Source organism: Rhineura floridana, chromosome 11 (genome assembly GCF_030035675.1).
Source record: "Rhineura floridana isolate rRhiFlo1 chromosome 11, rRhiFlo1.hap2, whole genome shotgun sequence".
In the NCBI taxonomy this organism is placed as follows: Eukaryota; Metazoa; Chordata; class Lepidosauria; order Squamata; family Rhineuridae; genus Rhineura; species Rhineura floridana.
The window spans coordinates 9,194,728-9,206,663 of record NC_084490.1 but is presented as its reverse complement, the minus strand read 5'-3'; the positions used below and the strand labels follow the sequence as shown (position 1 = coordinate 9,206,663).

The 11,936-nt window shown below is 46.3% G+C and overlaps 1 protein-coding gene across 1 annotated transcript; it reads left to right on the top strand.

Annotated features, from left to right (window-relative positions):
• The first annotated feature begins 693 nt into the window (after positions 1 to 693).
• LOC133366963 (extracellular calcium-sensing receptor-like) lies at positions 694 to 11,847 on the top strand. The gene is made up of 4 exons (XM_061590525.1): positions 694 to 1,545; positions 3,737 to 3,964; positions 7,061 to 7,184; positions 11,039 to 11,847. The coding sequence occupies exons 1-4, from the start codon at positions 694 to 696 to the stop codon at positions 11,845 to 11,847; spliced, it is 2,013 nt and encodes a 670-aa protein (XP_061446509.1).
• Positions 11,848 to 11,936: the final 89 nt, after the last annotated feature.

The following is an 11,936-nucleotide window of genomic DNA, read 5'->3' as shown; positions in this document are numbered from 1 at the left end:
GCGCTGCCCTTAATAAAGATGGCGGCTGAGGTTTCCCTAAGGGGCTGAAGCCTCTGCCGCCAACTTGACTAATGGCACACATGTGTGCTGCGCGTGCACATCCCTGCCATGAGCCAACAAGGCAGCAGAGGCTTCAGCCCCTTAGGGAAACCTCGATCGCCATCTTTGTTAAGGGCAGCGCTGTGTGTGCAACTGCAGAACAGCTGAGAAAGGTAGGTTAAGTAAGGGAATGGCGTGCGTGCGATCTGCGGCAGTGATCCTGCCACGAATCACAGAAGGGGAGCACCGGGGCCTGTGGCAGGCTTGTGCCCAACGGCCCCGGCATGTCTGGGGCCAGCCCTATTAACAAATCATTGTGAATGTACAGTAAAAAGGATGTCTGGAGAGGCCCTTATTTTATTGAAGCAGAGATGTGAATTCTCCACTTATATCTGAGGGAAGGTCAAAGAAACTGGGCCATCTTAAAGGGACAGGTTGGCACAGGGCAGGGCTATGTTACTAAGCCGCACCCAGGTTGAGCTGCCCCTTGAGTTTCTCCCTGCTTGGGGAACTAGGAAACATGCAGCAATACAAAAACAACCACGAGAACAGCAACCAAAAAAAGTGCCAACTATGAAACATTGTAGGATATCCATCTGATTCTGAGCATGGAAGCAAAAGGCACGATATTTGTAGACATGTTTGGTTTAATGGATGGATGATTTCTCCTCTTGCACCCAGATCAGTTACTTTGCCACTGGCCCAGTGACAAGTGACAGGTCTCAGTTCCTGTCTTTCTTCCGCACCATCCCCAGCAACAGGCTCCAGGCCCTTGGCCTGGCTCGGTTAGTGGTCCACTTTGCCTGGACGTGGGTTGGCCTGGTCACGTCAGACTCTGAATACGGGAAGCAAGGCATTGAGATTGTGCAAGAGGAGTTTGCCAGGAAGGGGGTGTGCATTGCCTTCTCACAACTGCTCCCTGCATCGCCGAACATGCCTGACATCATGAACGCCGCTAAAGTGGTTACAGAATCTCGTGCCCACGTCATTGTCACCTTCTGTGGGTTTGAGGCTCAACCTCTGCTGATGCAGCTGTACCGTCAGGGGATGTCAGGGAGGGTGTGGCTCTGCTCTGAAGCCATGAGCCACATCACCATCTTCAGGAACCAGAAAGCCTTGCTGATGTTTAACGGTTCGCTGTCCATCGCATCTCGCAAAGAGCAAGTCCCAGGCCTTCGGGACTTCATAGTCCAGCTCCACCCTTCTAGTTCCCCGGAAGACATTTTCATCCAGGAGTTCTGGAGCAAAATCTTCAATTGCTGGTGGAACACAAGCTCTGTGGAGTTGGCAAATGGCTGCAATCGCTGCACGGGGAATGAGAGCTTGCGGGACGGCACCAACCCCTTCATCAATATGATGGGTTTCGGCTTGTCCTTCAACGTCCACAATGCTGTCTACGCCATTGCCCACGCCCTGCATAACATGGCACAAGGTGAGCCAAGAGGGCGGAAGAGGACCTTTGCATACAGGGCTCAAGTGGGAACTCCTGGGTTCAAGCCTTGGCAGGTAATATCTGACTCCAATGGTATGTTGATGTGTTTGCTTGTGGGATGGCCAAGGTGGTACCCTCCAGAAGTGGTTTTGATTTATCAGGTTCTATCCCCCGAAAGGGGAAGGAGGGTTAACCAAGAGTGGAGGCTAGTCCACTGGGGCAAATTGGGGCTCTGCCCCACCAAGTTCAGTCTTCCCTCAGCCAGCATCCACCTGTCTGCCTTCTTTCTTGCAACCGGTACAAGGGATGTGGCACTGACTGCCAGCTTCCTCTCAGCGGGGAGGAGGATGGGGGCAAAACTAAAATTAGTTGGCTCTTTCTGTCATTGGTTCTGACTGTGCCCACTTTTGGGCACACTGCCTTCCGCCAGCACCAGGCACCGCTGTTAATCACTGAAAAAACCTCAGAGCCCCACATCTGTCTCCTGTTGCAAAGGAGATGTGATAAGTCCTTAGCCTCTTTTATGGGTGTCAAGAATACCATAAGACCTTCATAAGCACACACACATAAGCCAACCAAGACAAATATGCTTCACCCAAGTCTTTCTCCCTCACGTTCTCTCAAAGTATAATCTTCCACGCTTCTTCCCCATTCTGGCTCGCCACCACATCTAAAGACTCAGAATTTCTCCGCTGCCACTCCCTCTCCTGGCTTGCCTTCCACGTGTTTTTATTTTATTTGTCTTATGATTTCATTTTTATCCCACATTTTCTCCAAGAGGGTCATTTTATCCTCACAGGTGGGTTAGGCTGAAAGGCAATGACTGTTGTTATTATCATTAATGATATCTATTAGTTGCTTTTTCCCCAAAATGGAACTCAAAGCGACTTACAAACAAAAAATGAAAAAATGTGCTCGAAGTGGCTTACAACAAAAGCAAACAACAATTAAAAAAACAATTTCATAATAAAATAATATAACAGTAATAAAACAATAACAAATGTCACACCAAACACAAAAACCATTTCAATACGCTAAATATAACATTACTTTCATTAGCAGGCCACATTACACCTCTTGGCAATATGGCAAAAAGAAAAGAAAAAAATTAGGGAAATGAAGTTGTTTTTGCATGTTTCTTTGTGCCCCAAAACCGAAATTCAAGCACACAAATGCAAATGGTATTTGCTCACATCGTCATCGTTGGTTTATTTTTTAAGTCCTCAAATGATATGCCATTAGTGATGTATTTTTAATGTTCTTTTGCATCTCAATTTCAGGGCTTGGGCTTGCAAAAGACTTCCCGGGGAGGAACAATTGCACACCTGAACGATGCAGGATTGAACTCCCTGTGCATCTGCGGTGTTTGGATGCGTCAGCCAATTTCTGACAGGGAATTGGCTGGAGCACCCAAACTGAGCAGGACTGAACTCCCCGCACATCAGCTGGTGTACAGGGAGTTCAATTCTGCTTTCTGCAGGGTTTCGGGACGCAAGAGCTCACACACCTAAACCAAGCAGGATTGAATACGTGCTATGAAATCATGTAATAATAGCAACAATAATTATAACAGAAATTACGTTAAATTTGGCCATAGTGGTCAGTGAGACGTATTAACATAGTATTGGGTGGGATTGCTGTGAAATGGAAATAGTGCTGTTTGTGAGAAAGGCCACATCTGCACCATACATTTAAAGCAGTATCATACCACTTTAAATAGTCATGGCTTCCCCCAAAGAATCCTGGGAACTGTAGTCTGGTAAAGGTGCTGAGAGTTGTTAGGAGACTCCTATTTCCCTTACAGAGCTAAAGTTGACAGAGGGGTTTAACGATCAATCCCTCTGCCCAGGGAACTCTGAAAACTGTAGCTCTGTGAGGGGCATAGGGGTCTCCTAACAACTCTCAGCACCCTTCACAAACTCCAGTTCGGAAGACATCACAGCAATTCAGTTCCCAGTAGCTAGCAACGAAATTTGGCCAATTACTTTCTGTATTTTAATGTACTGTAATGTTTTGTGTTTCTATTGTGTATAATTTTATTATGCATGTGTGCGATTTATTGTAAGCTGTCCTGAGTGCCCTATTGTGGGGTAGAAGGGCGGGATAGAAATATTTTAAATAAATAGATAAAATAAAATATCCAATCTAGGGCAGTATACTCAGTCAAGCAGAAAGCCTAAGCTTTCTCCCGTTAACCCATCCTATGCACATTTATGTGTGGTACAGATCTAGCGCCCATCACTTTTCTCCCCACGCCACTTCCAGCTGCTTCAGTACCTGAGGAAAGTCCATTTCCAGAACAAAGTGCGCGAGGAAGTTTCCTTTGACCAACACGGCGACCCCCCGGCCCTCTTTGACATCCTCAACACACGCATCCCCTCCGCAGACAATATCAACGTTGTGCGCGTGGGGCAGATTGTGTTCAGCCCTTCCCAAGGCGAAGACCTGAAGGTGAATGACAGCGCCATCATGTGGACCGGAGGGAGCATAGAGGTAAGAGAAGGACACAGTTATCCTCAAAGGGCATACCTACAGCACAGATGTAAACCCCCTCATTCACTCTCCCCAGGGGAGAATTCCTATGTGAGGAGGACTAGGCACGGCACCGCACAGGAGGGAAGAGCCACAGCTCAGTGTTAGATTCAGAGCTTGGAAAAGTTACTTTTTTAAAACTACAACTCCCATCAGCCCAGTCCAGTGGCCATACTGGCTGGGGCTGATGGGAGTTGTAGTTCTAAAAAAGTAACTTTTCCAAGCTCTGGTAGATCATCTGCTTTTCAGGCACAAGGTCCTAGTTCAATTCCTGGTATCTCCAGGTAGAGCTGGGAACGTCCCCTGTCTGAAACGCAGGAAGGCCACTGCCAGTCAGTGTGGACAGTACTGAGCTAGATTGACCCATGGCCTGACGCCAGCACCAGACAGCTTTCTATGTTCCTGTGCACCAGAGCCCTGAGATGCACCTGGGAACTTTGCTACAGCTGGCCTGCAGAGTGTCTGCTGTTTCTTAAAAGGTAAGAGAGAGCATACAGAAAAGCAAGAGGTTGTATCCAAACTAGCACTAAGTCCTCTCAGCGTGAGGGTTTCTTTTTGCGCAATAGGACTTTTCCCATCCCCCTGCATGCCCCCTAAATCTGTTCTGAGGGTTTCCCCAACCCTCCAGAGCAGATTTATTTGTTTATTTATTAGATTTATATCCCACACTTCCAGCAGCAGCCCAGGGCGGCAAACAAAAGCACTAAAAAAAAATCATAAAAACAGACTTTAAAATATATTGCAACAAAACATCCTTAAAAACATATTAAAACAACACATTTTTAAAAACATCTTTTAAAAAAGCTTTAAAAACATTTTTTTAAAAAAAGCTTTAAAAACATCTTTAAAAAGCAATTCCAACACAAATGCAGACTGGGATAAGGTCTCTACTTAACAGGCTTGTTGAAAGAGGAAGGTGGAGGGCAGTGTAAAATTCTTAAGTGGGTCCTTCTGCATCTGTTCTCGCACAGTTACACACATTCCTGTTGACCATGTGCCAAATATGACTTCAGGAGAACAACACAACCGTTGTCTTATTAAACAGGAATTAAACACAAAACGGAATGGGTAGAGGGCTGAAACTAGGGGTGGGGGAGAAATTCAATTCAGTTTGCATTTCAAGCCTAATCAATCAAATTTGCCCTTTCTGAAACAATGTGACAACTTAAACACAGCCAGCCATCCTTTGAAATTTGAACTTACTTGAATTTTGCGATGCAGTGTGCCAATCAAGCAATGTTTTAAAAATGCACATCTTAGGGGAAAGTGATAATAAAAATGAATAAATGAGTGAAAATAACATGCAAAATGCATTATAAGATGAAAAATGGCTTGCAAAAATGTGTATATTAGCTAAAACTGCCAATAAAATGTGTTTATTAGGAGAAATTCTCATTCATGTGCTGGAGGATTTTAATGAGGATTTTTTTAAAAAATTGCACATTGCTGCAGAAATGTGAAGAACTAAAAAACGAGAAATGGAGACAACCAAAACTAGCAGATCTTTCCATCCCTAGCTGAAACACACTTATACACACACATACAAAATATGAATCCCATGTACTGAATTACAGCAGGGGCAATGAATCATAGCATCGTGGAGTTGGAAGGGGCCTATAAGGCCATTGAGTCCAACCCCCTTGCTCAATGCAGGAATCCAACTTAAAGCATACCCAACAGCTGGCTATCCAACTGCCTCTTGAATGCCTCCAGTGTTGGAGAGCCCACCACCTCTCAAGATAATAGTTTCCATCATTGTACCGCTCTAACAAGTTTTTTCTGATGTTTAGTCAAAATCTGGCTTCCTGTAACTTGCGCCCATTCTTCTGTGTCCTGCACTCTGGGACAATCAGGGAGAGATCCTGGCTCTCCTCTGTGTGACAACCTTTCAAGTAATTGAAGTACCATCTCCCCTCAGTCTTCTCTGCTGAAGGCTAAACATGCCCAGTTCTTTCAGTCTCTCCTCATAGGGCTTTGTTTCTAGTCCCCTGATCATCCTTGTTGCCCTCCTCTGAACCCATTCCAGTTTGTCTGCATCCTTCTTAAAGTGTAGTGTCCAGAACTGGACACAGTACTCAAGATAAGGCCTAATCAGCGCTGAATAGAGAGGAACCAATGCTTCAAGTGATTTGGAAACTATACTTCTGTTCATGCTGCCTAAAATAGCATTTGCCTTTTTTGCAGCCATATCACACTGTGGGCTCATATTCAGCTTGTGATCAACAGCAATCCCAAGATCCTTCTTGCATGCAGTATTGCTGAGCCAAGTATCCTCCACCTTATAACTGTGCATGTGGTTTCTTTTTCCTAGGTTTAGAACTTTGCATTTATCCCTGTTAAATTTCATTCTGTTTTTTTCAGCCCAGTGCTCCAGCCTATCAAGATCCCTTTGAGTTTTGTTTCTATCTTGGTTGCAATCAATCTCCTTTAACCCTTTACACACCATATACCACAGACAGGAGGAGGGGAGTTCCATTTCACAAGTGGAAATCCTTGAGCTAGTTGGGATGTGTTAGTTGGATACCACCCTGAGAAGGTTGCGGAGGTCCTGAGTTTTCTCACTAAGGTCCTCTGGGCAGTGAGTAGCTCTTAGTGGGGGGAGGTTTGCATCAGCCCTCCCTTAAAGACAAGTATCCCTACCATGGATGAGAGTCCTAAAGGCTTGATATGTCCATATCCCTTTGGGCTAAGAGCAACAAGGGCTCTGGGTGCTAGGATCTGCTTCAGCTGGCCCAGCCCAAGACATTTTGCTGCCTGAACTGGGATGGAAAATGGTGCTGTCCCATCCCCCCCCCCGCCTTCCACAGTTCCCTGATCAAGATGCATAGTACTGAAGGCTGGTCAGGTTTTTTTGGCATCTGAGGCAGAAAATCCCACACCTTTCTCCCCATCTTGGCAGTAAAAAATACTACCAATTGTTAAAACAGCCTTTGCCAACCTTTCTGTATGTGCCATGCCATTCATATTAATTTTAATTGACGTAATGCAGGTAAACGTTGACCTGGTTAACAAGAAATGCCAAGAGCCAGATGAACCTTCCTCTTTTGTCTTGATCAGATCCCCATCTCAGTCTGTACACCGAGCTGCTCCATGGGCTACCGCAGATCCCACCGCTCTGGCGAGGCTACTTGCTGCTTCAACTGTATACCATGTGCCAAGGGGGAGATTTCAAACCAGACCGGTGCGTGGGATCCCCAGCATGGATGATCTATACTACAAATGTCTGTGTTTAACTGTTGTGGTGACTTTCCTCAAAGACTCCTCCTGACAAAGGTGTAGTCTGGAGAAGGTGCTGAGAATGATCTGTGGTGTTACATGTATTGGGACCTGTACATTTCAGCTTGTTCATTAATGACCTAGAATTAGGAGTGAGCAGTGAAGTGGCCAAGTTTGCTGATGACACTAAATTGTTCAGGGTTGTTAAAACAAAAAGGGATTGCGAAGAGCTCCAAAAAGATCTCTCCAAACTGAGTGAATGGGCAGAAAAATGGCAAATGCAATTCAATATAAACAAGTGTAAAATTATGCATATTGGAGCAAAAAATCTTAATTTCACATATACGCTCATGGGGTCTGAACTGGCGGTGACCAACCAGGAGAGAGACCTCGGGGTTGTAGTGGACAGCACAATGAAAATGTCGACCCAGTGTGCGGCAGCTGTGAAAAAGGCAAATTCCATGCTAGCGATAATTAGGAAAGGTATTGAAAATAAAACAGCCGATATCATAATGCCGTTGTATAAATCTATGGTGCGGCCGCATTTGGAATACTGTGTACAGTTCTGGTCGCCTCATCTCAAAAAGGATATTATAGAGTTGGAAAAGGTTCAGAAGAGGGCAACCAGAATGATCAAGGGGATGGAGCGACTCCCTTACGAGGAAAGGTTGCAGCATTTGGGGCTTTTTAGTTTAGAGAAAAGGCGGGTCAGAGGAGACATGATAGAAGTGTATAAAATTATGCATGGCATTGAGAAAGTGGATAGAGAAAAGTTCTTCTCCCTCTCTCATAATACTAGAACTCGTGGACATTCAAAGAAGCTGAATGTTGGAAGATTCAGGACAGACAAAAGGAAGTACTTCTTTACTCAGCGCATAGTTAAACTATGGAATTTGCTCCCACAAGATGCAGTAATGGCCCCCAGCTTGGACGGCTTTAAAAGAAGATTAGACAAATTCATGGAGGACAGGGCTATCAATGGCTACTAGCCATGATGGCTGTGCTCTGCCACCCTAGTCAGAGGCAGCATGCTTCTGAAAACCAGTTGCCGGAAGCCTCAGGAGGGGAGAGTGTTCTTGCACTCGGGTCCTGCTTGCGGGCTTCCCCCAGGCACCTGGTTGGCCACTGTGAGAACAGGATGCTGGACTAGATGGGCCACTGGCCTGATCCAGCAGGCTCTTCTTATGTTCTTATGTTCATGTAACAGTGGCGCCCTCACAGAACTACAGTTAAGAACATAAGAAGAGCCTGCTGGATCAGGCCAGTTCTCACAGCGGCCAACCACTTGCCCATGGGAAGCCCACAAGCAGGACCTGAGATCAAGAGCAATCTCTCCTCCTGTGGTTTCCAGCAACTGGTGTTCAGAAGCATGCTGCCTCTGACTATGAAGGCAGAGCATAGCCATCATGGCTAGTAACCATCGATAGCCTTATCTTCCATGAATCTGTCTAACCCTCTTTTAAAACCTTCTATGATGGTGGCCATTACTGCCAGGTTAGAGAGTAAGTCCTGTAGTAAAATGCATACAAGAGTACTGTGAAGAGAGTGTTGCCAAATCCCTTGTAGTAGTTGTTGTTAATCAGATGGCTGACTGTAGTTAGAAAGTCTAGGCCAGGGATGAGGAGTGTTTTCCATTTTGAGGGCCGCATTCCCTTCTGGACAATCTTCTTGGGGACCATATGGCAGTTGTGTGTGGAGCAATGAATGTAAATTGCAAAGGAACTAACACAAAGGGTTGATGGGGCCACTACCCCAAGCCAAACTCCATCATATCTCAAAAAGTAAAATGTCTAAAAACTGGATTCACGTGCGTGTTGAGTCAGCTACAAGGTACTCAAGTCTGCTTCCCTGGATCAATTTTTGGTTGAATAACCTCATGGGTGATTTTTTTTTTTTTAAATAATACTTTTCATTGGCTGGGACAAAAAAAAAGCACTCGATGGCAAAAATAAGTTTCTTGAGCTATTTCATGTCCCAGGCTCTTTTCACGTTTCAGAAAGACAATTTTGGATGGATACTTAAGGGCTAAATGAGATATGCAGCTACAGATCTAGCAAACATGTAGTTTGGCCCCTAAATATGCTGGGGGGCTTTGTTGTTGTTGAAATATTTTGCCCCAGCACTGTCTCACTGGTCTCAAATGCAAAAATCAGTAGATTTCTTGGGATGTACCAGGGCCCACTTGTGCCACAGACTGTTAAGAAGAATCCTGCTAGGACAGACTAAAGGCCCATCTAGTCCAGCAGATGACCATGGGAAGCCCACAAGCAGGGTGTGAGCACAATAGTACTCCTAGGCAAGACAACCCAGACATAAGTCCCAGTGCGTTAAAAATGGGGCTTACTCTCCCTAAAATTGGTATGGGATTGTAGCCCTAAACCTCTTTAGGTCTGCAATGTAGAAAGGCACCTGAAGCTAACATTCTATGATGGCATTAGAAGCCAGTCCCTGGACTGTACCCTGATTAACCCTTGCTTGATTCAAGTTTGTGTTCCCTAACAAATGTACTGTATAAAATATATCACCATCATCTCCCAGTTACAAAGCACTCCTCAGCGCGTGTTTGGAGACACTCCTTTTTAAATTTAGTATTACTTTACAATCATCAAGGGTGTATGTGCATGTGCGTGTAGAAACCTCTGTGGCTAGAATGTAGCCTATTGTATAAAGGTCAGAGTCACGACTTTTGCCCTGCCCACTTTGGCTCTGGCTCTGCCCACCACTGGCATGCCCTCCCAGAAGGTTGCCCACAAACAAATGTGGCCCTTGGACCTCACCTCTATCACAGGATTACAATTCAGTTCACAATAATATTAAGAACAGCACTTGTGGATCAGATTGAAGGTCCTTCTAGTCCAGTATCCTTTATCCCACAGGAGACAATCAGATGCCTCCAAGAAATCTTGGAGTAAATTGCTTTTCACAGCTATTCCTTCCACCAACTGGTATTCAGAGGTACACTGCCTCTGGACATGGAGGCTCCATCTAATAGCCATGGATAGATTGATCCTCCATGAACTCTCCAAATCCTCTGTTGAAACCATCCAAGCCTCAAACTATGTGTTTTGTTTTTCATGCTTTGCAAAAAAATAACAATGCTTAAACTGGCCACTTTTGCTTTGGGGATGGGGTGAAGCTGCCACACCTCACACCTCAACCCAGAATGTTCTTCCAATTTACACAGGGATCCTGCACCAGTTTTCTTCCAAAAAACATGCTTAAACAAGCGACCTCCTTCCCCAGCCCCAATACAGAATCTGCTTAGGGGGCCACCCACACCAGTTTCCTTCCAGAAAATCTGGATTGGGATCTCAGAATGAAGATGAACCCAAGATCCTGTAGAAGCACACCTTAAGTTTTTTTTTGGGGGGGGGGGTTGGAGGGTGTGGGGAGGCTGGTTGGTTGGTGTAGTTCAGGGGTTCCCAAACTGTGGTCCTTGAAATTCATTCAGGTGGTGTGTGGCATGCCCACATTAAATATACATATTTCTATGGAGTGTAACACAATAAACTACAATATTAGAAATAAAAGCAACAAAAATACAATTCAAAACCATACAGCACCTAGCCCTGCACATTACAACCGGCAGAAAAATCATTAAGTGGTCCGCCAACACCCTTAGAAATTTCAAGTGGTCTGTGGGTTAAAAAAACTTTGGGAACCATTGGTGTACGGTAGTGATGAGATGCTCACTGCCTCTGTCTTTGCTTCCAGATTCTTCTGTCTGCTCGAGGTGCCCAGAAGACCAATGGCCTGGTGAAGGGCAGATGCAGTGTATACCTAAAAAGGAGCTCTTTCTTCCCTTTCATGAACCTCTAGGGGCCAGCCTGGCCACTGCCTCCATCTGCGGCTCCTTCCTGCCCGTCTTGATCCTCGCCGTTTTCGTTGCCCACCAAGAGACCCCGCTGGTTCGGGCCAACAGCCGGGAGCTCAGCTACCTCCTACTGGTAGGGCTGGCCCTCAGCTTCTTCGGCTGCCTGCTGTTTCTTGGACGGCCCACACCCAGGGCCTGCTTGTTGGGCCAAGTTGCCTTTGGGCTGACCTTTGCCCTCTGCCTCTCCTGCATCCTGGCCAAGACGCTGGTGGTGGTGGCAGCCTTCAGGGCCACCAGCCCCGGCGACCACATGAGGCTGTGGCTTGGCCCCCGGATGCCCCGTGCTGTAGTCCTGCTGGGCTGCCTACCCCAACTCCTGCTGTGCGCCACGTGGCTAGCGGCCTCCCCTCCCTCCCTCAGGAGAGACTCGCACACCATTCCACACGCCATCACCCTCTTTTGTGACGAAGGCTCGCCCGTTGCATTCTGGGGCATGTTGGCCTATCTGGGCCTGCTGGCAGGACTCAGCTTGATGGGGGCTTTCTTGGCGCGGAATCTCCCCGATGCCTTCAATGAGGCCTGGCTGATATGTTTCAGCTTACTGGGGTGCCTTGGGGTGTGGCTGGCATTTGTCCCGGCCTATCTCACATCGAGAGCATGGTATGCCGCAGCTACAGAGGCCTTTGCTATCCTAGCCTCCAATTCAGCCTTGCTCTGTGGGATGTTTCTCCCCAAGTGTTACATCTTGTTGTGGTACCCCGAGCTGAATACCAGAAGATTCCTCATGCAGAGGGAAAAACGCACCGGCATTTAACAGGCTGTGGTGCAGAACTAAGGCTCCATCCACATTTGAAGCTGTATCACGCCATTTTAAGCAGTCATGGCTTTCCCCCCCAAAGAATC

Bases quoted from the DNA above. Each gene is read 5' to 3' on its own strand.
- LOC133366963 (XM_061590525.1), top strand. From the start codon at position 694: ATGGATGATTTCTCCTCTTGCACCCAGATCAGTTACTTTGCCACTGGC. The intron at 1,546-3,736 runs GTAATATCTGAC...CGCCACTTCCAG, and splicing joins CTGGGTTCAAGCCTTGGCAG to CTGCTTCAGTACCTGAGGAA. The intron at 3,965-7,060 runs GTAAGAGAAGGA...TGTCTTGATCAG, and splicing joins GGACCGGAGGGAGCATAGAG to ATCCCCATCTCAGTCTGTAC.